A 26,162-nucleotide genomic window follows, 5' to 3' on the forward strand; every position below is an offset into this window, starting at 1 on the left:
CCGCCTGCAGAAGCTGTCAGTCGCCGACAGACCGCCGATGAGTGAGGAAGTGTAAGTGAGCGCCGTCGGATTTTCGTTTTTGACAAAATGACGGATCACTGTGGTCTCATCGCCAGTGATCACTGTGTTGAAGAAGTTGGGATCGCTGTTCCCAGTCTCCAGCATGTCCTGTGCTATCTCCAAACGGAGTTGCTTCTGCTCGATCGTTAGCAGCTTTGGCACGAACTTCGCTGAGATTCTCCTTTAGCCCAAATCCTCAGTCACAATGGAATGAACGGATCCATTGCTGACGCCCACCTCGTCTGCAAGTTTTCTGATCGTGATTCGACAATCCTGCATCAGCAGGGTCCTCACTTGGTCAATGACGATCTCATTTCAGGATGTTGAGGGCCTACCAGAACGTGCTTCACTTTCCACTGATGCGTGACCATCTTTGAAGCGGTTGTACCACTCTTTTTATCTGTGTGGTGCCCATTGCTTCATTCCCAAAGGCCTGTTGAATCTTGCGGATCGTTTCCACTTGGGAATTGCCTAGCTTTACACAAAATTTGATGCAGTAGCGTTCAAGTTTTTCCGTCATTTTGTCAAAAACGAAAATCCGACGGCACTCACTTACACTTCCTCACTCATCGGCGGTCTGTCGGCGACTGACAGCTTCTGCAGGCGGGAAAATATTTACGCATACAGATTAGGATCGCCTACATACGTGCACCAAACCACGCCTCCCAAGCTTCATTTGTTTACGCACGAAAAATTAAGGTTGGATACTTTTTGAACACACCTCGTATATTTAAATTGAAATAAAATAAAGATTTTTTAAAGGTCGAAATAAAAAAACAAATCTGGCAAGTTTACCGTCGTTGATGCAAAGTCTTTTTACGCCACCTTATTTAACACGTTAAATTAGTTATGTGTGCCCGTTGTTTGTGTCCTTTGTGGTGTCACTAGATACTAAGTTTCCTGTTTGGAATGATTTTCAATTTTGTTTGACTACCAGACAGGCAGAGTTTAAAAAAAAATTACTTCACTCCCCTCTGCGCATGCACGATCGGGACAAATTCAGAGCCAACTTGAGGAGGAGCACTCGGTGGAGTGCAAAACCTCCGCCGCCAATACTGCTCGGTCACTCAAGTGAACCTGATATCCTATTCATTCAATTTGACGTCAACAGTGCTCACAGAGTTATGGTTTGCAACTTTCCCTTTTACATACTCAATTCATTCGTCATAACTCGATTCCTTGAGACAGAAATTGATTTAACATGGGTATATCCACCTGAAGTTCCAAAATCAACCGCAATTATAATTTTGGCATGTTTTTTTTTTGTTGGAAATCACTTATAACATGTAGAAATGCAAAAAAAAGAAATTGAAATTTTGTTGAAAAAAAAAAAGTTACAAAAATTTTTTTTTCTCTAAATTTTTTTTTGGGGGTGGGGGGGGGGGGTTGGAAATCACTTAAAACATGTAGAAATGCAAAAAAAAAAATTCAAATATTTTTTCAAATTGGCTGCCATAGTGGCCATATTGGTTTTTGGACCAAGTCCAAAATCTAATGGCATGATCCTTGGACCAGACCTAACCCCCCCACCAAGTTTCGTCGAAATCCGTCAAGGAGTTTTTCCGTAATACTGTTCACAAACAAACAAACAAACAGAAAGGGGTGAAAACAGTAACCTCCATCCATCTTTGATGGAGGAGGTTAAAAATACCACTAAACTGCAGGTTTATTTTCCAATTCATGTTCAAAATATAACATTCAAATGAAATCAAGTTGTTCCTCAATCATAAACTGACGTTTGTAGACAGACATACAGACAGACAGTGAACCACTTGTTTAACCCCTCTTTCGCTTCGTGTGCACGGGGTAATTATTGGAATGAAATTAATCGAGCTTAAAAACGAGCAGAAACTTCGGGGGAAATACGACCGTATAAAACAAGGGGAAAAAGGAAGTCTTATTCTTGCACTGGTTGAAAGAGCTCAAAAATGCAAGATTATACAGTATATTTCTGAATAGGAAAAAAGATTTTCAGGAGTGATCGAGGCAACGGTCTGTTTCCTATACACCGCCTGGGTTACAATATTTTTGTACGATTGGAAAAAAAAATTCCAGGAGGTTTGGAGCCATTTGAAGCAACTTTGAGTTAATTTTTTTTCTCCCTGAAGCGCGTTTCCATGTTTCAGGGTGAGACTGACAAACAGCATTTAACCAGCAATACATACAATAGTCGGACCCCAACATTCGCGGGGATACGGTCCTGAAAAATGCCGCGAATGTCGGGGTCCACGGCGAATGTTGGGGCCTTGTTTTTATTACCTCCGCAACCGAAGGTGAAGGAAGAATTCCCTTTTCTGTGGAACAATTCCCAGGCTGAATTGATATATCAGCAGTGATGGGAACCCCTTAAACCAATAGTCCAGAAGTGCATTTTAAAAACCCAAAAAAAAACACGAATACGCAAATGCCGAAGCACGCCACACTTTATGACCCGCGAATACGCGGGGTCCAACAGTGCACATATATTACACAAGGAACAAAGAGAAGGTGACGTGATTATTATGCATGAGGTCCAAAAGGGAAAACAGATTCCTATATTTATGCCAAGGGATTTATTATACACGAGCAAATACAACCCGTCGCTTCCCTGATGGGGACAATAAGGGGGGGGAGAAAGGGAGGGGGCAGGTGTAGGGTGAGAGGGGGAAGGGGAGGCAGAGAGGATGAAGAATGGGGAGCCAGGGAGGGAGGTGAGGAGAGCGACACCTCACCAAACGTTGCTATTCACTGCGGAAAGGAGGGTGTGTGAGAGACACACACACCGACAAAGGTGTGGGAGGAGAGTGGTGCAATTTACTAGGAGGGGGAGGGAGGAGGGGACTGAGAGAGAAGGGTGGGGGGGAGGGAAAAAAAAGACAGGTGAGGGGTGGAGATGGGGTTATCAAAGATAATGAGATGACGCTTAATGACCGAACACGAAAAAAATTTTTTTTAAATAAGTCAGAACAGCTGTACACACGACAACACAACAGAGATTGTAAAGTAATCCGCTAGCACATCTGCAAAAACTTTTATATTCCAGTTCCAGAAAATTTGTGGGGAAATGAACCAAATGCAATCACTGAAAACAATGAAGTATCACTCACGTACAACCTAATGATCCTATCAGGTGTGAACATCGAAAACAAAGCATTGTGACCAGATATCATACTTGGGGACAAAAAAAAAAACAAAACAGAAGAAGGCATTGCTAATTGAGGTGTTGATACCGGTGATTTTGGACTAATGATGCAGAAATCAAGAAAATGACCAAATACCAAGACCTCAAGAATGAAGTGAAAAGATCCTGGAAGCTGAAGAATGCCAAAGTTTTACCAGTGATGACGAAGAACCTCACAGAGATATTAAAAACCATCCCTGGGAATATCACCACAAACAAACTACAGTTGGAAGCCATCGATCCTGAAGAGAGCCCTCGGCACAAAACTTTGAGAACAGCAAAATTCACAGCTTGGTCCAAGAATCGTGACCCCTTACCAAAATGAAGGTAGATACTTTGAGCTCACCCTCAGAGGACTCCATTCCACATTCTGAAACCCACATATGTAGACGCACACACACACACACACACACACACACACACACACACACACACACACACACACACACACACACACACACACACACACACACACACACACACACGCACACACGCGCAGACGCACACGCACACGCACACGCACGCACACACACACACACACACACACGCACACGCGCGCACACGCGCACGCACACACACACACACACGCGCACACACACACACACACACACACACACACACACACACACACACACACACACACACACACACACACACACACGACGGTGGATACTTAGAAACCTGGGAGAGATCCATTCCACCTTCTGAAACCCACATATGCACAGCTTGGTCTGTGAATCGTGACCCCTTACCGAAATGAATGGGATACTTTGAGCCCACCCTGGGACGACTCCATTTCACATAATGAAACCCGCATATGTAGATATCAATCAACGTCGCGCACGCGCACACGCACACGCACACGCACACGCACGCACACGCACGCACACACACACACACAGACACACACACACACACACACACACACACACACACACACACACACACACACACACACACACACACACACACACACACACACACACACACCGTTCTGGTAATCCAGTTTATATACGTACACATGCATAAAATACATAAAAACGACAACCACAAAGATTTCCCTTTAAACATCGTTCTTTGAAAAAGGAATTTAAGTGGAAAATTAACAAAATTCAATTGAAAAATATATCAAGGCCCAGAACACAAAATGTCGATCTCTGTCCTCTGCCTTCACAGCAAGATGATGATAAACACCTGGTCGGATGGACCTTATTGTTTTTATATTTGCATCCATGTCGAAGTGAGGGGTGGATTATATTAAAATATCACACAAAAAGTTAAACAAAACAATGTCCTGTAAAAATAAAATTGCACATTTTCAGCGGATGAGACACCTCCCGAGGCACCACCCGCACGGCACCGCACGGCCCAACACAGGCGGAAACGTACGTCTGTCTAATCGATGTTCCATTGAGAGCACGGGAACTTTTACCAAAACGAACAACCAAGCAGCTTGAAGAGTGCTCGCCAAGTGGCTTAAGCACTCAGGCAAGCACTCCAACGAAACAGTTGATAAACGGCTCATTTGGCACATGATTAGCAACACATTAAACATACAGCTCCTGGAGGAACCCGAAATGTCAAGGCACGAACCCTGACGTCTCCGGGTATTTATAAGCATTGCAATGTACCCAGCGATTCGTAGCTGTGTGAATTAATGAAATAAAATGACTTCATCCACAAAAGAGTTGCAGCTTAATGTAGAAGAACCCTGGAGACATCGCAAAGTTCAATCGCCCGTGAAATAAACATTGCAGAAAATGCGCCATCTTGCCTGCTCGTCTGTGCGCGTCACGTGGTGCATCAGTTTGAGGTCTGTGTAAACGTTATAACTTTATTTTAAAACGTCCGTTTTATTTATTCATTTATTTATACCAGATTTGCTTCGATTCCCTGTAGAGCACCTCGTGAAACCTCCGAAAATAGACACACGGATCTGGCAGACGCTATGGATTGGCAGTCCCTCGGGGGACAGGGCGTGAGGTCGAGCAGTGAATGCATTACGTCATTAGCTCAATGAAGCTGGTTAATTTTGTTACATTCCTCAATTTTTTTTGTTCAATCAACATAATTCTCCAAACAGTAGAAAAAGATAAGTTTGATGCCTTGGAAATTTCACATTTTCTCGTGTATATATTATGGAGAAGGAGGGAACATAGCCTTGCTTGCTTAAAGTAAATAGGTATATCGGCTGAGTTATAAGACTCGTTATTTCTTTAACTTATCAGACATTTCACAACAAATTTCGACACTTATTTAGTCCGGACGATATCCGATCCTAAAAATCAAAAGAATATTTTGATGATGTACTTTAATTAGTCCATGAGAGTAGATCATCGAAAATCATATATAATGCATGAAATCGCTCCAAGCTCTTAATTTGAAAACTTTCATTCTTTCAAAAGCGATGTACAGAGACATGAGAAGTAAATAGACACCATGATTTTAAAAGAATTTATTTATTTAACGTTATAAGAACATTTGATCCATTTTAATACATACACGAGTATTTGGTAGACTTGCCGTTTGCAGATTTCAACGCTTTTACTCTTTCAGGCAAAGAACTGAGTTCTGAAATTTTTTCTTGTGGGATTTCTGCCCAGACTTCACACAAAAGGTTGAGCAATTCTGTCCATGTTGGTTTTCTGAAATTTTTCCGCACAGCTCGATCCAACATAGCCCGGAGGTGTTCCATGGGATTCATGTCAGGAGACCGACTTGGCCATGGAAGTCGCTTGATCCCATTTCTGTCCTGCCATTCTTTGGTCATTTTTGGAGTGTGGCACGGAGCTCCATCTTCCATGAACAGTGTTATTTTTTATTTTCTGACCAGTGGAGAGGATGGGGAGACGTCCATCCTCAAAGGTAGAAATGTGTATCGCAGTCTTGATGTTGCCAGCACACTCCACAAGCTCTGACCAACCAGCACTCCAGATTGCTCCCCACACCATCACTGAAAAACCACTGTGTTTGATAGTTGGCTGCAATCAGTTCAAAGATAACTCTTGACTGGGAAGTCTCCAGACCCAAACACATCCACTCTCAGAAAATTGAGCAAATTGGGACTCATCTGAAAAAAATGACAGTTTACCAAAACGACAAGGGTCTGGTGGCCATCTCATCAGCACACTTCTTTCTCCTTTGAATGTTGGCTGGTCGAAGAAGAGGTTTTCTCTGAGCTGCTCTCCCATAGTAGCCCAGTTGATGAAGGTACTGCATGACAGTTCTTGAGCTAACTTGGACCTCCTCTGCAACATCTGCTGCCTTGCAACGGGGGTTTTTTTCAATGGACCACTTGACAGCTCGAAGACACCTTTCTGAAGGCCCAGATCGACCAGAACGGGAAGCTGTGGATTCCTCGCCTTCGCTGGTGAATTGCACAATCACCCGATTGACTGTAGAAAGCGGAATGCCAACGTTCTGAACTCCCTGATGCTGGCTGATTCCACCTTCCAAATGGCCAACAATTCGTCCTCTTTGAAAATCGTAAAAGTTGTGTGCTTCCTGGGTTCGAGGCAAAGTTAATTGTCATACACGACCCAGGAACTCGTTTCTGCAAAGAAATAGTTGAATATAAAAACTCGCTTCGTAAAACTTGCTTTATACAGATAAAATGAATAAATTTAAGGTGTCTATTTACTTCTGTCATGTCTCTGTACACAATGATTCATAGTTATGATGAACAAGCATTCGATATGAGTGAGGAAAGTGGAAAAAAATCTTTATCGTTAAGAAATCATTGCAGCCTGTTTCCAGTCAAGGCATGGGTTAAGCAGGCCAAAAAATATGGCGGCTTCAGACCCCCAGCGAAGCTACCCAGGAAACGCCTTACGACCCAGAGAGCGAGGTGGCCAAAGATCACCCGATGACAGATAACATTAAATAATTCCGTTAATTATCTGCAAAAGGGGTGACACACACACACACACACACACACACACACACACACACACACACACACACACACACACACACACACACACACACACACACACACACACACACACACACACACACACACACACACACACACACACACTTTTCACCCTTGCACTTCCTTGGGGTTTTCTTTGTTTGCATGCAAAGTTTCAGGCTGCTAGGTTTTATGGTTTTGGAGTTATGAAGGAGCGCGTACACGCACTCATGCACGCACACACACACACACACTTTTATTAGTGTAGATTTATACCTGACCTGACCTGATTTACGGTACGAGTGGGTCCATTGGCCCAAATTTCCATTGATCTTCACGGCCTTGACTCATATCCACCTGCTGCACTACTTGAGCATTGGCTAGCCTTTTCACCTATCATTAGCCTAACGATCGATTAAACCTATCATTAAATTAACGATAGGTTTAATGCTGTTGCTCAAAGCTATCATTAACTTTAACGATCGATTATATCCCTCTTAACCTTTGAGCAACACTTAAATCCTGTCATTTGCTAATCTATCATTAAGGAATTTAATGATCGATTAAGCCTAATCGATTATTAAATTTAACAATGCTTTGAGCAACCGGGCCCAGATATTTTTGGACCAGGGCGAGGATGAAACGCTTATTATTACTATTGCCAAATGACATGACTTTTGTTGTTAATATCATAAGTGTTCAATAATGTGCTTTGTTACAATGTAATCATTATTTTTGTTTATTATTTTGTAATTAGAATGCCATTCTTGGGAAGGACCTATTAAGCTGCACTATGCACCTTAACACGGTGTGCGTTAAAAACGCGGGAATTCTTGCAGGTTCTTTGTAGTTAATTAGCCTAATCAACTCGGGAGATCACGACGATCATTTCAGTGTGTCACATTCCACATTAGAGAGCTCCAGTACACACACACACACACACACACACACACACACACACACACACACACACACACACACACCTCATCCATTTATAGGAGATGCATGTTATGCATACATAATATTATTATTGTTCGCATTGTCATTTTGGTGGGTGTATGATCTTGTGCAGATGCAATAATGATGAAACCATGGGAAATGCAACGGAGAGCTGGATTACATGCAATTCTATGCACACAGCTTCATAACGTTGTGCAATGCTTATTTATTCATTCATTCATTCATTCATTCATTCATACGTTTCATAAGAAAGAGATTACTTGAACCCATTGCCAATGTATTGTCATTGCATGATAGGTTAGCATTGGTAATCACGATGAAAGGCAATTCAATGACAAGTTCCAAAAAGTATCTTACCATCCAAGAGTTCCATCGTGACAGAATTGTCCACATACTCCCACCAATGCTTGCCATCGCTGGACACCGGAATTTCCCAGTTAGACCATTTGCATGCCAGATGAATGCAGACACATGCTACCACTGTCGGCTTGTATTGGAGGCAGAATGTGGTCAAATGGAGGCTGGAATTTCAGCACAGTTAAAACGTATCCAAGAGTTCGTTTCATATATATTTGGATGGGAGAAAGAAAAAGAGAAAAAAATATGTTTAAAAGGCATGCACCGAGCAGATCCATCAAACGGTGGCATTTTTTAACATGGACGTCCATAATAATACAATACAAAACCACCAAAAAGGGGAGAGGAGGGAAGGAGTAAAGGGGGAAATACACATGCAAACAAAATGCAGTACTGTGCAAAGCATTTCACATTTTGTTCAAAAACGATATTGAATAAATGACAAAAAAAAAATAAAAAATAAAGTATCACTCAAACTTACCCAAACATTCCAGACTCATAGCTTAGCCTAAAGCTCAGCAAGTAAGCCAAGGCTACCAGTATACACCAATAACGCAACCATAGACAGAGCAACACAACACTTCTCCAGTGCAAACCCCCACCCAAGTGCCAGTGAAAGCCCTGGTACAATACACCGCACTGCAATAGGGTGGCTGCGCCAAACGGCAAAAGCAAGCCGACCCTAGAGTGAGACAAGGCATGGCACATGGACGGAGGTCCTGCAATAGGGGAAGCTTCGTGTGCTGTAACAGTGCAACATAAGGTGTGCGTATCCACCTGTTGGTCGCCATGAAATATGAAGTCTGGGCCAAATCTTTACTTGCTGGAAAAAAAAAAACAGAAAAGAAAAGAAAGCAATTACTCATACTGTACAAAATATACATAAAGTTTTCACCCCAGACACCGAACTTAAGTTTGTAATTGTAAAGAAGGCGATGTGTGAAGGCAAAATGTACGACTTAGAAGCAAAGCAATTTGACACCGAAAGCCCTTGAGCATCATCCACCACTGTCATTCATAATTGACAAAGGAGACTGTCAATTGTGAGAACACGTTGAAAAGTAATGCCTCCTGTTCTTTTTCTCCATCACAGGTAAGAATATTGCAATAAACAAAGCGCAAGCCCACACATTCGTTCTTCCTGCCACTGGGTGTGAAGTTTTGTGATTCAGACACAAGTCTCAGTAATATGTCGGTCAAGATGCGTTGTCAGTAATATGCTGATAGAGTAGCATGCGGTTATTGAATATCTAATAGCAGAGAACGTGTCTCCTATCGACATTTGTCGCCAAATGAAAGCTGTACATGGCGATGAACGCATCGATACAAGTACTGTCCGCCGATGGGCTTGGTGTACTAAAAGACTGACACCGGACAAACAGACCTGCGAGAGGAACAGCATTGCGGGTGACCAATCATGGCAACAGATACAGCTCACCAACAACCCATAGAGTGGACAGATATAACAGCTGTCATGGTATCCAGACTTTCAGTTATGTCCTTTGGTTTCCCTCCAAGTTTTAAGCATGAAATCTGGAATTCAAATCGTCTTTTAAACATAACTTTCAGCATTTAGATGAAAGAGTGACAGTTTCAAAATGGTTAACCATAATTGTTCTGTTCCTGAGAGCAAATCGGACTCGTGGAAATATGACAAATATCCATGTATGAGAGGTGTCGAATTCGTACCATTTCCTGTTAGTAAAAGCTTGCAGCGGTGGTGGAGATATATATACTTCTGTCATGTCTCTGTACACAATGATTCATAGTTATGATGAAAAAGCATTCGATATCATGTCCATACACACATATATGTTGCTGTTCTTCTTTCGGCTGCTCCCGTTAGGGGTTGCCACAGCAGATCATCCGTTATGATCCGCATACTGATTTGGCACAGGTTTTACGCCGGATGCCCTTCCTGACGCAACCCTGGTCGCCTCTTACGAGGTCGCAATCCCACTTTAACCTTAAACCGGTCCGTCATTCCTACCGCACACCTCACCGCTGTCACACTGTCCTCATACATATCCTGCACGATCCTCACATACTTCTCCACCACTCCCGACTTCCTCAGACAATACCACAACTCCTCTCTTGGCACCCTATCATAAGCTTTCTCTAAATCCACAAACACACAATGTAACTCCTTCTGGCATTCCCTATACTTCTCCATCAACATTCTCAAAGCAAACATCGCATCAGTGGTGCTCTTTCCTGGCATAAACCCATATTGCTGCTCACAGATCATCACCTCTCCTCTCAACCTAGCTTCCACTACTCTTTCCCACAACTTCATGGTGTGGCTTAACAACTTTATCCCTCTGTAATTTCACAGCTCTGCACATCACCCTTATTCTTGAAAATCGGAACCAGTACACTTAATCTCCACTCCTCCGGCATCCTCTCACTTTCCAAGACTTTATTAAACAATCTGGTTAACAACCCCATACCACTGCCATCTCTCCTAAGCACTTCCATGCCTCCACTGGTATACCATCTGGGCCAACCGCCTTTCCACTTTTCATCTTCTTCATAGCAGTCCTCACTTCATCCTTACTGATCCACCCCACTTCCAGATTCACTATCTCCACCTCTTCCAACCTTCTCTCTCTCATTTTCTTCATTCATCAGCTCCTCAAAGTACTCCATCCACCTTCTCAACACACTCTCCTCGCTCGTCAGCACATTCCCATTTGCGTCCTTTATTACCCTAACCTGCAGCACATCCTTCCCAGCTCGGTCCCTCTGCCTTGCCAATCGGTATAAATCCTTTTCCCCTTCTGTTGCATCCAACTTCTCATACAGCTCGTCATATGCCTTTTCCTTGGCCTTTGCCACCTCTCTTTTTGCCTTTCGCTGCCACTCCTTGTACTCCTGCCTACTTTCTTCATCTCTCTGACTATCCTACTTCTTTTTCACCAACCCCTTCTTCCTTATACTTTCCTGTACTTCCTCATTCCACCACCAAGTCTCCTTATCTTCCTTCCTCTGTCCAGATGTCACACCAAGTCCCTTCCTCGCTATCTCCATTACAACTTCTGCTGTCGTTGCCCAATCATCCCACCCATCTTTACCACCATCCAACGCCTGTCTCACCTCCTCCCTAAATTTCACGCAACAGTCTTCCTCCTTCAGCTTCCACCATCTGGTCCTTGGTTCAGCCCTCACTCTCTTCCTCAACCTCACCTCTAAAGTCATCCTACAGACCACCAATCGATGCTGTCGAGCTACACTCTCCCCTGCCACAACCTTACAGTCACTAATCTCTTTCAGGTTGCATCTCCTGCTCAAGATGTAATCTACCTGTGTGCACTTTCCTCCACTCTTGTATGTCACCCTGTGTTCCTCCTTCTTCTTGAAATACGTATTTACCACTGCCATTTCCATTCTTTTTGCAAACTCTACCACCATTTGCCCTTCCACATTTCTCTTGTTGAGACCGTACCTCCCCATCACCTCCTCAACCTCTTTATTCCCTTCCCCAACATGTCCATTGAAATCTGCTCCAATCACCACTCTTTCATCCTTGGATACACTCTCCGCCACTTCATCTAACTCACTCCAGAAATCTTCTTTATACTCCATCTCACACCCCATATGTGGGGCATATGCACTGATGACATTCATCATCACCCCTTCAATTTCCAACTTCACACTCATCACTCGGTCAGACACTCTCCTCACCTCCAATACCCTCTTGACATAATCTTCATTCAGGATTACCCTGACACCATTTCTCCTCCCATCCACACCATGGTAGAACAGTTTGAAACCAACTCCAATGCTCCTAGCCTTACTCCCCATCCACTTGGTCTCTTGTACACACAGTATGTCCACCTTTCTTCTCTCCATCATATCAGCCAACTCTCGCCCTTTGCCAGTCATCGTCCCAACATTCAGAGTTCCAACTCTCACCTCCACACTTCTACCCTTCCCCCTCTCCCACTGCCTCTGGACTCGCCTTCCCCGTCTCCTTCTCCTCCTTCGCCCAGCAGTAGCACAATTTCCACTGGTACCCTGCTGACCACCGGTACCGGTGGCGGTCGTTGGTAACCCAGGCCTCGACCGATCCGGTATGGAAATTCGTTTTGTTGTCCGCATAATGATTTAGCATAGGTTTTTATGCCGGATGCCCTTCCTGACGCAACCCTGGTCGCCTCTTACGACACACAGGGATATGGTACACCTATTCTGACCGGGCATACACCGGGCCCAGTACAACTGGTGCTCATTTCGCAGACCTCGGAAGGATGGCAGGCTGAGTCAACCCCCTGGTGTTTTCGACTTGGTATATATATATATATATATATATATATATATATATATATATATATATATATATATATATATATGTATACATATATAGTTACAGTTGTGGAAATTCACAGAACACCATTCAGGTTCCCCAGAGGTCAGTTATTTCGGCAAGTGTGTGTTCCAGGTTAGATTTCCCCACCGATGTATAACGGGCTGTGAACCTTTGAGGTGGTGTTATTCTTTTCGGTCTTTTAGTTTAAACAAACATTTCCTCACCCGCTTCTCCACAAACCGCCATCATCTGCTCACCATCTTCTCCACAAACCGCCATCATCTCCTCACCATCTTCTCCACAACCGCCATCATCTCCTCACCATCTTCACCACAACCACGTGAAGCCGGTGATTCCAAACACGTCCACGTGAAGATGGCGATTCCTAACACGGCCGCATTTGACGGAAAGATCGGATCAAAACGGCGAAAGGGGCGGAGCCAGCCAGGGGTGAAGGGTCGATGGTGAAGAAGCGAAGCCCCGGGGGCTCTTAAGGGCCGCGTTCACTCGCCGACAAAGCAGTTGAGCGGTTGAAGAGACACCGAGTCGTCGACGTTGGAGAACGAGTTGGAGAACGAGTTGGAGAACGAGTTGGAGAACGAGTTGGAGAACGAGTTGGAGAACGAGTGGGAGAACGAGTGGGAGAACGAGTGGGAGAACGAGTGGGAGAACGAGTGGGAGAACGAGTGGGAGAACGAGTGGGAGAACGAGTGGGAGTTGGAGAGAGGAGCTGGAAAGAGGAGCTGGAAAGAGGAGCTGGAGAAAGGAGCTGGAGAAAGGAGCTGGAGAAAGGAGCTGGAGAAAGGAGCTGGAGAGAGGCGCTGGTGTGGTGGAGTCGGGAAGAGCGCTTGGAAAAGAACGCTTGGAGAGAGCGTTCGAGTTCGCGCTGCACTGGTGTGGTGAAGTCGGGAAGAGAGTTGGAGAGTTCGGAGGTTGGAGTGCGGGCAGAGACACCGAGGGTCGCCGAACCAGGACCCAGCGAGTCACCAAGAGGGTGGCAGGTAGCCCACTCGGTCTCTCGGAGCCCCTTCGGTCATCCCGGCTCCGAGCAAATTATAAAGGCTCACGAGCCCGGTTCTTCCTTTCTTTCTTTGGTTTTGCATGAAAGTCTGTGGCGCCTTGTCCATAAGTAACAAACTGATTAAGTACATGCACATTACATAATAGACATCGGCTGTAGGTTTTTGCTCGTGTCTTTTTCCCCATTTCCCCCCATTCATTGCATTGCTTGCATGCCTGTGTTGAAATAAATGTCCCCATTTTTGAATGTCACCTGCTCGTTGCGTCCCTTCCTCCATTGACTGCCATAATTGCGTTTCTTGATATTAGCTGGCTGATAAGCCGATAAAACGTACATCTGGTCCGACGGGGCTTGGCGATATAAAACCGCTCGGCAATCGCAAACGGAACGAGCTGCTTAAGCGGCTCGTTTCCATGCAGGCTCCGTCGAGGTATAAACTCCCAGCATGTCTGTCCGCGTGAATAATTAGGTACATCGACAATTCGGCGATCGACCCTGTAGCGCTTGGACAGAAGAGTTGGCTGGTTTATGGTGTGTTAAAAACACCCGTAGCTGGGTTTCGGCGTTGATCCGGAAGCTGCGACTAGATTGCCACGCTCGGTGGGCACGCGCGGCTGCAATTGAGCTAAAGGCGGTCGTCCGCACGCCGGAGTGGCGAAAATCTACAATATATATATATATATATATATATATATATATATATATATATATATATATATATATATATATATATATATATATATCAGTACAAGCAGGGGTGCCCAACGTTGCCCGGCAACACCAGGTCCCTCCTCCCATCTCTTCCCCTCCCTCATACCTCCCCTTCCCCTCCCTCCGTACTCCAACCCCACCCCTTCCCTTCGGACACCCACCCCACCCCACCCCTTCCCTCCGGACACCCACCCCACCCCTTCCCTCCTTCCCGTTATCATTTAGTTTAGTTACCCATCCCCTTGTATCAGGAGAAAGGGAGGGAGATGTGTTGTGATTGTGGATCGAACATTCCCCATTGTTCGTTTCTTCATTCACAAACCTTAATTTTCCTTCAAACCTCATTCCCAAACCTTAATTTTCCAACTGTATTCAAACCTTGTTTCCAAATCCTCATTTTCTGACACCCGGACTCAAACCCGTGTTCTCATGCTTCATTCTCAAACACATTCTCAAACGATGTCACCTCATGAGTATTCCGACCGAATAATCACCACTTTAGCATTGTGATGGTCGTGGTTCTGCGACGTTCCGGCATCCCAGTCAAATTGGATCAAAAGAGGCACTTCCTGAAACACAGTAACCAATCCCAACCATTGGACTGCAGTGCGCCTCAGCCAATTGGGTCGGTTGCCAAAAGCTGACGTGATTGGAAATATCATGCAGGGGACAATAAAAAAACCCAAGACGGAGTGGTTGTAAGGGTGCTCGCACACCAGTTTGCGTGCAGATCTGGAGCAGTCCGAGTCCGGAGCAGAACGAGACTAATCCTGAGGGAGTTCGCGCCCGGAGGTGGGGAGACCTGGCCGGGTTGACTGTGCTTCCGGAGTGTCAGGTGAGACGAGAAAGCGCCAAGCTGGATGAGCCCTACTTGCAATTTGCAAAGCACCTAGCAAAGTACCTCTGAGCGGAATGCAAAGTGCCAAATGGGATGGGCCTCCTGGCAGAAAGCAAAAGCGTGCATCAGATGGAATGGGCGTCCCTCACGTCCTGGTGACGCAAAAGGCGCCACATGTGGCGCTCCCCAAATTGCAGGCAGAATGGGTGCTGACCAAGCCGGGAGAACTGACTTCTTCCACATCTTTTGCACACGCACCATATAACCTTGCATCTTTCAGCACATACACCTCAAGGATCGCCTGTTGTGGAGCATCAACGTATGACAAGAGACCCCCCCCCCCCAACAGTTCTTTTCAGAGCAAACCATCACACGATACCACACTTCCCGCCTGCATCAACACCTCGTTGTGACCCATAGGGGCCAAGCGTGCTCAGGTACAGGTGAGGAAAGGGTCACCAACACGCCCTGACTTCTTCTTTCTCTCTGTCCCCTTGTCTGTCTAATTTCCCTGGATGAATGTGGTGCCTGTCTGTATTTCATTTAAGGCCAGTTGTAGAAGGGGTTCTTTGATTGTTAGGGGTAAGACTGTTCACACGTGACACTGCAATGTCTTGTAAATATGTGCCTATTAATACAAGATTTGTCATTTCCAAACTTGCTCGATTGTCTTTCCTTCATTGGTTGGACATGGCGAGTAATAAATAGATTGGAGGTAGGACCCCACTGATTCACTACGTGAGACGAGCCGACGTCCCACTTACGGCCGTGCCTAATTAATCGACAGTGGTGGGGCGTCGACAGCATGGTTCACCATCTGGGATAATGAAATCACTAGTAAGGTAACGCGAGATTTGGCGTGGGGACCCTGTTGGATTTGGTCATCTCAGATGTCGTCCATGGTTGCCAAACAATCCGTCGGGTGTTGGAGTTATGCGTGACCTGCCAGCTTCAGGGTCAAAGGTCGGGAAGCGGGTCCGAGAGAGGCCAAGCCTCTCGTGAACCGACGACATTCCCGTAACAATATATCACTCGCACGCACGCACGCACGCACGCACGCACGCACGCACACACACGGTGGGCTTTTTCTTATGGCCCCGGATTCAAACAAAAAAAACGTATATTTATAGCGGCACTCACAGCCCATACACCTCCCACTCCCCTCAAACATTATGAATTGTAAATATCATCATTTTAAACTTACCCTGTGCATTGACAAGCCCCAGGCATGACCTCCCATTGGTGTTAAGAAGCACGAAGGTTTGGGTAGAATGCGCCCGTCTACAAACCATTGGGCCTGGCACGGGCCCACATCATCCGGAGTTTTTGCAGTACAGGCTTGCAAGAGTTGATCAGAAAGTTCGACAAATCTTTCATTGTGCAGAAGCACACCCCTTTCTCGCTGGACCATTTCAAAGTATTTGCTGTTGGAAGCTTTGTGAGCCGTTTTATGTTACAATCTTTATCTGGAATGCATGATATGCCGCCGGCCACCCCCGTGAAGAACTTCGCTGCCAGCGGATTCTGCGCATGCACACCGAGCATTCTGGGGTGGATTAAATCATTTTGAAAGTCCCGTATTCAACATGCACAACAGCATGGCTTTAAACACCGGCTTTTGACAGAAGCTCAGCTCATCGAAATTCACAAAATAGAATTGTCTCTCCACTCTAAATTGACAGATGGGACTGAAGGAAATTGATTGGGAGGGGGGGGGGAACCCAAGCAAACAATCTAGTTTGCTGTGGAATAAAAAAAATTAAAAAGAAGCTGCTCCTTCATGTCCAGACAATCCTTCATATCCACCAGCATTAACTAACATTCTGTTTGTCGGCTGTGAATGATAGTCTGGGCGAAACTTTGCAAAAGGAAACTAAACAAATACCTGCTCTATGTACAATCAAAACAGGCTTGGAAAAAAAATCTATTTTCAGAATTTGGTATCAGTATAATCATCCCACCTCCAATCCACACTGCTGTGTTAAAATTAACGAGCAAGTTGCCGGTGCCCGGACGGGATTTTAAACGGGGTAGGGATGGAGAAGGCAAAAATGCAAATGGCATCGTCTGTCATTGAGCTTGCAAGCTGGGAGCAACAATTCGCAATTTATTGCCACGTCTGATGCAATAAATGCTCGAATGGTGGCGAGGTGCTCCATTCGAAACCTTTTGTTCGATACATACGTTTCTTTTTGATGCATCGAGTCCATAGTAAAAATTTGTATTGGTGTCAAAGCCAGTGGCTAATTGCAAATAAATAGTTGGATTAACTGGAACCTCGATGAGTTAAGGGGCTGTCCAAAATGGAGAAACGAGGAGGGGGTGGGTTCCTATTCACGAACGACTTTAAACAGTCGTTTGAAAAATGTCAATTTAAAGCTTGCAATCTACTGCAAAACAAGGGAGCAAGATGAAAAACACCCAGATCAACAAGGACACACTCAGTAGAGCGTGTACCTCCGCCAGGCTGAACAGTTTACCTTTTGTATCCCACTGATAGATCAGTTCTGCATCCGGACCTGAACCAAAATGTAATTAGCTTGTTCTTGTCACGTGCCCAACTCAATTACCATGCTTTGTCATCAGTCCATAACTTTTTGAAATATCACGTGAGATATCGTTTTTGGCCCCATCTTTCAATTGTGATGAATCACTTTGAAATATATATATATATATATATATATATATATATATATATATATATATATATATATATATATATATATATATATATATATATATATAGATATTTCCCTTATCCTGATCCAGATCTTCACCCAAATCTCATCAATTTGTCCTCGTCACACACCTATCCTGTCCACCAAGTTTCATCTGAATCCATCCCCAACTTTTTGAGATGTTGTGCTATATATCGTTTTTGGCCCCATCTCTCAATGGTGAAGAATCACTTTAAAAATTCTCGTAGTCTGATCCGGATCTTCACCAAAATCAAATCAGTTCGTACTCGCCACACACCCTTGAACCTGTCCACAAAATTTCATCCGAATCCATCCCAAATGTTTTGAGATATCCTGTACAAAGACAGACAGACAGACAGGAGTGAAAACATAACCTCCTTCCACCTTCGGTGGTGCAGGAAATAACCCAAGAGGCTTACCTCTTACCAATTGCGTACATTTCACCACATCAGTATGGGGATGATCTATAGTTATTTCAAAACCTGCAAAACAAAATGGAATCAAAAGAAAAAAAAGAAAGCTTTTGTTAAGTGCATTTCGCAAAGCAATCCTCATGGAAAACTTTGAGAAGGTACCAGACAATTACAATGTAAACATAATTGCTTGAAAATACTGTATCTTCATTACAAAAGGTCATCCTGCAAGTGGTACAGAATGAGATCAGACCATGAAGACCATTTTAATATCAGCACCTTCATGAACTTGACAGCACGGAGTAGAGCTGGTAAGTGATGAATCAGTGCCTGTTATGTGATACAGTGCAACAAAGGACCAGGCCGGAAGGCGTACGTACGTACGTACCCAATGTTTGCAGCATTATGTGCTCATTCATCACCAAGTCTTGGGCTTGTTGAAGGTAAGTCTGACATGCACACGCACACAGATACACACACGCACACACACACACCTGAAATGTTACCCCAAGAAAAGCATTGTTCAGATTCACCAAATAACAAAACAAATGTTTACTCTTGTATGACGAAAACTTGGATTTGATCACAGGAATTGAGGCCAAAACGGCCGTTATTATTATTATTTTTGTGTGTGTGTGTGTGTATGTACCTAACAACTTGCTCTACATACAATGCCCAGAACCCACTTACATCACTCTTTGTGTCTAGTGGGGGGTCCTGAGGATAAAGGCAAGCATGAGCCACTTTAATAACATGCTCCAATTTCCGCGGCTGCTCCTCCACCTTGGCAGCCAGGAAGAGAGCAGCGGGAGCAATTACCTGGAAAAACAACAAACGTGCTAATGTTGTGCTTGCAGAAGAACGGAGGCTGCACATGAAGACATGCACAGCTCCTCACATACCAAGCCAAGATCACACATCAAATGCGAATTGTACAAGAATTTCCTCCAAAAGGTCTGCCTTTTTCTTTGAAAATTTTGCATCCAAAATTTTGTTTTAAAGAAGTTATTTGCAAATAGGTTGGCGTCTTCATTTGTCATCCTCATCATGTTACAGCAAGTTGTACTTCAACAAACATTCCGCTCTATTCACTCGATAATTTGCCCGAGGTCATCTTCCACCTTCTTGGAGAGTCAGCTGACATCATCTTCATCAACCATCCTTGCTGCCTATGTATGGTGCCAGCAAAAAAAAATAAAAAAAAATCACTTCCGTTTCACTGCACAGCTCAGTGTTGGTTCCTTCAGTTTGAACCTTCACTTAAAATGACTGAAATTAAACCTTTTTTTAAAAAAATTTGAATTATTATCTCTCAAATTTCAACATCACCGTAATGTATATTATCAAGTTGTTTCAACTTTCTTTACATATGATGATGATGATTTGTAATACTGGCTACTACTGGGTGGCGCTATACGATACACATTTACATGGAGAGAATTGTGGCATTCCCCCCCACCTAGAACCCCCATCCCGAGATATGCTACCCAGATAGTAATCATACTTGGGGTACCCTTGGGTAACATACAAAATTTGGTTGGATTTGGTTTAGGAGTTTTTTTTTGACTTTTGAGATTTTTTCCCTTGAAAACATTATATCTAAACTTTTTTTTTTAAATAAATACACCACCACAGCAGCTAAATAAGCTTGGGGAATAACACATGCATTGCAACACAATAGACTGCTTGAGAATCACCGTAAGCTCATGACTTGCTAACAAGCTAGTACTGTGCTAATCTGATGGATGTCACATTTCACTGAGTCAGAGTTGTTCGGTACATTCAACATGCCACGTCGTTCATCATATACTATATTGTGTTGCATACAAGTTAGAGGTCAAGCCTGGTGTTGGCTTAATGGTTCGGACGGTGAGCTTGGGATCCTAGGGTCTCGAGTTCAAATCCCGCTCGGTTGTTGAATCAATACTAGGTGGGGTCGACTCAGCCTGTCATCCTTCCGAGGTCGGCAAAATGAGTACCAGTGCACTGGGATATCCCGGTGTGTGCCCTGGTTTAGAAAAGGTACATCGTATCCCTGCGTGTCGTAAGAGGAGACTAAAAGGTTGGCATCAGGAAGGGCATCCAGCCATTAAAATAAATAAATAAACTGCCTCAAAAAGGGAACCATGATAGAAGATTGTCATGGGACCCACAAGGCAAACAAACCCCCATTCTAGCAGAGGAAAATGGCCTCAAAGTGTGTGTGTGTGTGTGTGTGTGTGTGTGTGTGTGTGTGTGTGTGTGTGTGTGTGTGTGTGTGTGTGTGTGTGTGTGTGTGTGTGTGTGTGTGTGTGTGTGTGTGTGTGTGTGTGTGTGTACACAAATTAGAGGTCATTCATTATGTTCTATTAAACACAATCAAAACACTGCTTTTGAGTTCAATACATTTCCAGAGTTGGAGTTCATTTCTCGTTTCAGCTGGAGTTCCTTCGGTTTTGGGGTGCGGGTTGTGCACATAAAACTGGTATTTCTCGGGGAATTTTATCTGAAAAGTGCCCTGCATATTATCCATGAGCGATTACGGCATTGCAGATGTTCAAATGCGAGTAGAAACACAATAAAAACAAGGTACAAAGTCATCGTCAAACTTGTATTGAACAAAGGTACTGTGCAAGCATTCACATTTTGGTGAAACTCCAGGACGGTACTCACGTTTCGGTGAAACTTTGTAAAAGACTGATGCATGTAAAACCTGTGCATATATACAATTGCAGTGTTTATTGTCAATTGAGAACTGGAAATGGGTGGTTAAGGAAAGCAAAGGACTGCAATAACAGCACAACACGTAGACCGATAAGCAATCAAGCCATCGTATTGACCAAAAGCAGAGAAATTGAGTGAATGATCAAGGCTAATTGATAGTTCTGTCGCTGACCTCAAAACACTTATGACACATGATTAACATGCATTTCGCTTTATTTTTAAATGAGTTAACAATAACACGGCACTCTGTACACATATGATCATGGCTGCACAAAACCCATTTGTCCTTTTTGAAAAAAAATTAGATTACACCGAGGTGATTGCATGTTGAAACTAGAAGGGCACTCGGTAGAGCGCGCACCTCCGCCACGTAACACCTGATCCACGAGAACATGTCGGGCCCCAATATATTTTTGAAATATCATGCTATACTGGACTATATCGTTGTTGGCCCTATCTCTCAATGGTGAAGAATCACTTAAAAAATTAAATAATTCTCATATCCAGATCCGGATTTGGATCTTCACCAAAATTGAATCAATTCTTCCTTCTCACACACCCAACGTGTCCACGAAATTTCATCCGGATCCGTAAATAACTTTTTGAGATATCGTGCGATATATCGGTTTCGCCCCATCTCTCAATGGTGAAGAATCACTTAAAAAATTTAATAATTCTCGTATCCAGATCCGGATCTTCATCAAAATCTATTCAGATCGTCCTTGTCACACACTGAACCTGTCCATCAAATTTCATCCGAATCCGTCCACAACTTTTTGAGATATCGTGCTATATATCGTTTTTGGCCCCATCTCTCAAAGGTGAAGAATCATTTTTAATATTCCAGTAGCCGGATCCGGATCCAGGTCTTCACCGAAAAAAAAAAACCTCCTTCACCTTCGGTGGCGGAGGTAAAAAGTTAATTAAAAAAATATATCTATATCAGGAAAATATCTCGCGTCTCATCTCAAGTTTTCATATTTACAAGAAATTCATAGTAAATGTGTTGACATCAATGAAAGTGAGCACAATAAAATAGAGATTCTAGATCTGTGCTCACAAGTAATATGTGACGTCATTTGTTGTTGATGATGACATTCTGGTGATCAGAAGTGAAAACAGTTTTTCTGTACACCGTTACAGGTTTGCCAATTGAACATCGAACGTAGTATCGAGTTCCTCGAGTGGTCCAAGCATGTTGTTGCTTCGTGAAAACACGAATTTTATGTGCGACGGTCTTTTGCAGCCAAAATGGGGGAAAAAAATAGGGGAGGAGCATTTCTTTGAAAACATTTAATGAGTGGCCATTTAGAGAGAGAGAGAGAGAGAGAGAGAGAGAAAAAAAAAACGAGAACGGCACTCGTTAGAGCATATACCTCTGACAGGATGAACAGTTTACATTTTGTGTCCATCCGACGGGCCGCATCTGCATCCCGACCTGAACCAACATCCAACTGATTTGTTCTCGTCACTGATCCAACTTAGCCACCGAGTTGTGTCATAATCCATCAACAACTTTTTGAAATATCACGCTATCTCTCGTTTTTGGCGCCGTCTCTAACGGTGAAGAATCGCTTCAAAAAAACAATTATTGGATCCGGGTCCAGATCCGTATCTTCATCGAAGTCGAGTCAATGTGCCGTTGTCACACACGCAATCTGCAACCCAAATTTCGTCCAAATCCGTCCCCAACGGACAAACAGACAGGAGCGACAACACGACAATGGTGCACCTTCGGTGGCAGAGGTAAAAATCAGGTAACTGGTCAAACTGAACCTGTCTTGTCTGGCACACCATTCATACGAACAGTGTTATCGCAGCATTTTGTTCACATATCTGTCCTAACATCTGCATGCCAAACATAGGAGCCAGCAAACTCGTATCATCACATGAACAAATGTTATTAACACATATCCCTGAGACTTTATAACCAGCTCCCACTGTATTCAGGATTTTTGACGGATCAAACAATTTCAATCAACCAATCTCGAGGGATCAACATGACCATCTAAAAATGTGCTGATATTTCTCCTCTGGTCCTTTTTACTCAACACCTGTTTGTTCGGTTCATGCAATAACAGCACCTGTGCACATGTTATTTAGAGATAAGAGTTAATTTTTTTCATACAACCTGACCACGCATGGGCCATGGGGGAAAAAAAAATATAACGGAAAATTAAAATCGCAACGCTCTTGTACGTACGCCGGTTATCGGAGATTATATGCACTTACTTATTATTTCCACATTTATAAGGCCAAGAAGTGCAGAATGTTTTAAGTATCAACTTTAGGGAATGTAAACGGGGAATCTTCAGGGCAGTGGGAGGGGAGCGGGTAGGATGCCATCCTCGTTGCAATAATTACACCACCTGTGGCCCTGTAACGAGCAGCCCAGAAAGCAGCTCAACACACTGGCTCAAACACAACACCAGGGTGCAGTGGGTTCAGCACAAAGCTCACGTCGTCGTCCTGACTGCTTGGTCGAGGAAGTCCGACGAGTGTGCACAAAGATGATAATCAGGAAATTGAAAGACCTCACCAAACGGACAGTGTCTACCGCACGTTTTGTTCACGATACATCGTCGTAATGAGAATCGCTTGTTGCTGGCTAAGCTATGGTTCACTATGAAACAAATTGCATCACAGTATGGGACTTTATAATGCTTGTTGGGGCTCGACGCCAATTGTAAACAAAAAGTAGAGTAAAACCACGACATCGACATTCAATTTTAATCTTTGAAAACAGGCTAGACATGAGAGAACGTGGGACTACGTGACGCCGTACGTAAAGATACGCGTTTAAGCATCATCTTTGAGTCGGGGATGTGCGGTGTGAACGTCAATCCACCTTCACGGTCAATCCCATCATCCCAGCCATCCCTCCTTGCCCAAGAGGAGCAGTGCAAGCGAGCTCAATAAGCAAGGGGATGAGCTAACAGGGAAGGGAGGAAGCATGGTAACCGAAAAAAAAAATGGTGGCATTGGGTTCGGTTAGGTGGGGTTACTGTGAGCAGGGAAGGAGGGATGGGTCGGTTTAACCTCTTCTGCCAATGGTGAAGGGAGGTTATGTATTCATTCCTGGTTGTTCGTTTCCAAAAGTATTTTGCCAAAGTATGTTGGTCTGCAGCGGATGTTTCTTTGTCCGTTTGTCCACAGTTTTGAAGAAATTGTTCTGAATTTTATTTCGTGTATGCAGGTGACCAGACAAGGACAGCAAGGTGCATTTTTGGTCAGGAACCGCATGTGTATCCTGGAATTTTCTTCAATGATCCTTTAACGTTGCAACATGGGGACGGATTCAAGTTCAACCCGGTATGCAAATTTCTTATTTGTTTTTGTTTTGTTTATTTCCCAGCCCTGACAGTGGAGGATATGCCACAACGGTTTTGGATTCGTTCCACTTCGCCAAGTGTCGCTCAACGTCGGTCTGTTTGTGAGCAGGATAACTCAAAAAAGTTCTGGACGGCTTCGGACGAAACTTGCTGGATTCGTTGGGTCGGTGACAAGAACAAGCCCGTCTGACTCCGTTTCAGCTCCGAATCCAGATCCAGCCCGTGAATGGGATGGGATACAAGTAAACTGGTCGGCCAGAATCTCTGACTCTACCGAGTACGGGTCTAATTGAAGTAGTTTCAAGGGTGCAGACGTTGCGAGATACGTCCGAAGAAAAACTCGTCCACGTCTCGAACCACAATTCAAGATGCAAACATGGCCTGAGAAATCTTTTGTGTTTTTTTCCATTTACAAGTGTCCAGTTAATACGTGCTAAAATAAATAAATAAATTCAGTCACGGTGAGGACCATTTGTCCATTACGCGGGTTAACCGGCTCCGTTGTAAAAACGAACCATATTGGTTTGCGGGCACCAGCAGTGACCACTATTTTCGTTGTGTCTGTCTGTTTGTGACTCTCTCCAGAGCATAGCTCCGTGACGTTCGATGCGATCTTGATGAAACTTGGATACAAGCTAGATATGATGGTCGAGTTGGGTATTTTTGTAAGAGGGGCATCCCACGCCCCTTGTTGGCGGAGCCACGCCCAATTGAACAATTTTTTTTTCGTTGTGTCTGTCTGTTTGTGACTCTCTCCAGAGCATAGCTCCGTGACGTTTGATGCGATCTTGATGAAACTTGGACACAAGCAAGATATCATGGTCTAGTTGTGTCTTTTTGTATGAGGGGCATCCCACACCCAATTGAACTGTTTTTTTTTGTTGTGTCTGTGTCTGTCTGTCTGTGACTCTCTCCAGAGCATAGCTCCGTGACGTTCGATGCAATCTTGATGAAACATGGACACAAGCTAGATATCATGGTCGAGTTGTGTATTTTTGTACGAGAGGTGTCCCACGCCCCTTGTCGGCGGAGCCACGCCCAATTGAACTGGTTTTTTTTTCGTTGTGTCTGTCTGTCTGTGACTCTCTCCAGAGCATAGCTCCGTGACGTTCGATGCGATCTTGATGAAACTTGGACACAAACTAGATATCATGGTCTCTCGTATGAGGGGCGTCCCACGCCCTTTGGGGGCGGAGCCACGCCCACTTTAACTTTCTATTTATTTTTCTCGATTTTTTTTTTCTCGCAATTTCATTCCCTCGAAGCCGTGCGTAATGTCCATAAGTAGAACATATAAAAAAATCCGATTTGATTTGGTCAATTTTGACGGAAGAGATCGGTTTTCACGGAAGGGCTTCCTCAATAATGTCCGCGAACCATCGTCACCTCCCGGATAATAATAATAATAATAATAATAATAATAATAATAATAATAATAAAAACGGATGTCAATGTTCAAGCCAATCGCTCAAAACGAAGCAACACAACAAGTCCACTGAGGCCTTTTAACCACCACAATCCGTTTTAACCACCACAACACACAGTTTAACTCCTTGACGAATCGAGCTCGAAACTCTCGAGCTGTGCGAGTGCGGCGGTCGAGGCCTTTTCGGTGAAGACGTCATCAATGTCGGAAAACCCTTCCTCAAAGGGGGAAAAAAACCCCACGAACCGTCGAAAAGTCCC

At 44.1% G+C, this 26,162-nt stretch overlaps 2 protein-coding genes across 5 annotated transcripts in view; one reads left to right on the forward strand and one right to left on the reverse strand.

The window, feature by feature from the left end:
• Window positions 1-26,162, reverse strand: part of CCNT2 (cyclin T2) — a 52,601-nt gene that overhangs the window by 14,053 nt on the left and 12,386 nt on the right. Inside the window, exons 3-8 of one of the 3 annotated variants that reach the window (XM_085875577.1) lie at window positions 21,094-21,175; window positions 19,132-19,260; window positions 18,830-18,890; window positions 18,448-18,510; window positions 9,228-9,273; window positions 8,451-8,614 (exon numbers count right to left, since the gene is read on the reverse strand). In XM_085875577.1, the coding sequence (XP_085731703.1) occupies window positions 8,451-8,614; window positions 9,228-9,273; window positions 18,448-18,510; window positions 18,830-18,890; window positions 19,132-19,260; window positions 21,094-21,175 (545 nt within the window). The remainder of the gene's footprint in view (window positions 1-8,450; window positions 8,615-9,227; window positions 9,274-18,447; window positions 18,511-18,829; window positions 18,891-19,131; window positions 19,261-21,093; window positions 21,176-26,162) is intronic. The other 2 variants (XM_085875579.1, XM_085875580.1) reach the window with 2 other exon arrangements.
• The window catches only part of KANSL2 (KAT8 regulatory NSL complex subunit 2), a 98,914-nt gene that overhangs the window by 8,684 nt on the left and 64,068 nt on the right, over window positions 1-26,162 (forward strand). Inside the window, exons 2-4 of one of the 2 annotated variants that reach the window (XR_015056593.1) lie at window positions 19,299-19,395; window positions 24,341-24,456; window positions 24,586-24,698. The gene's annotated coding sequence lies outside the window, so the exon portion shown is untranslated. Of the gene's footprint in view, window positions 1-19,298; window positions 19,396-24,270; window positions 24,699-26,162 lie in introns of those variants that run through there. The other variant, XR_015056592.1, reaches the window with a different exon arrangement.

The sequence above is a fragment of the Eptatretus burgeri genome, chromosome 3 (genome assembly GCF_056783735.1).
Source record: "Eptatretus burgeri isolate ZD-2024b chromosome 3, Ebu_testis_v1, whole genome shotgun sequence".
In the NCBI taxonomy this organism is placed as follows: domain Eukaryota; kingdom Metazoa; phylum Chordata; class Myxini; order Myxiniformes; family Myxinidae; genus Eptatretus; species Eptatretus burgeri.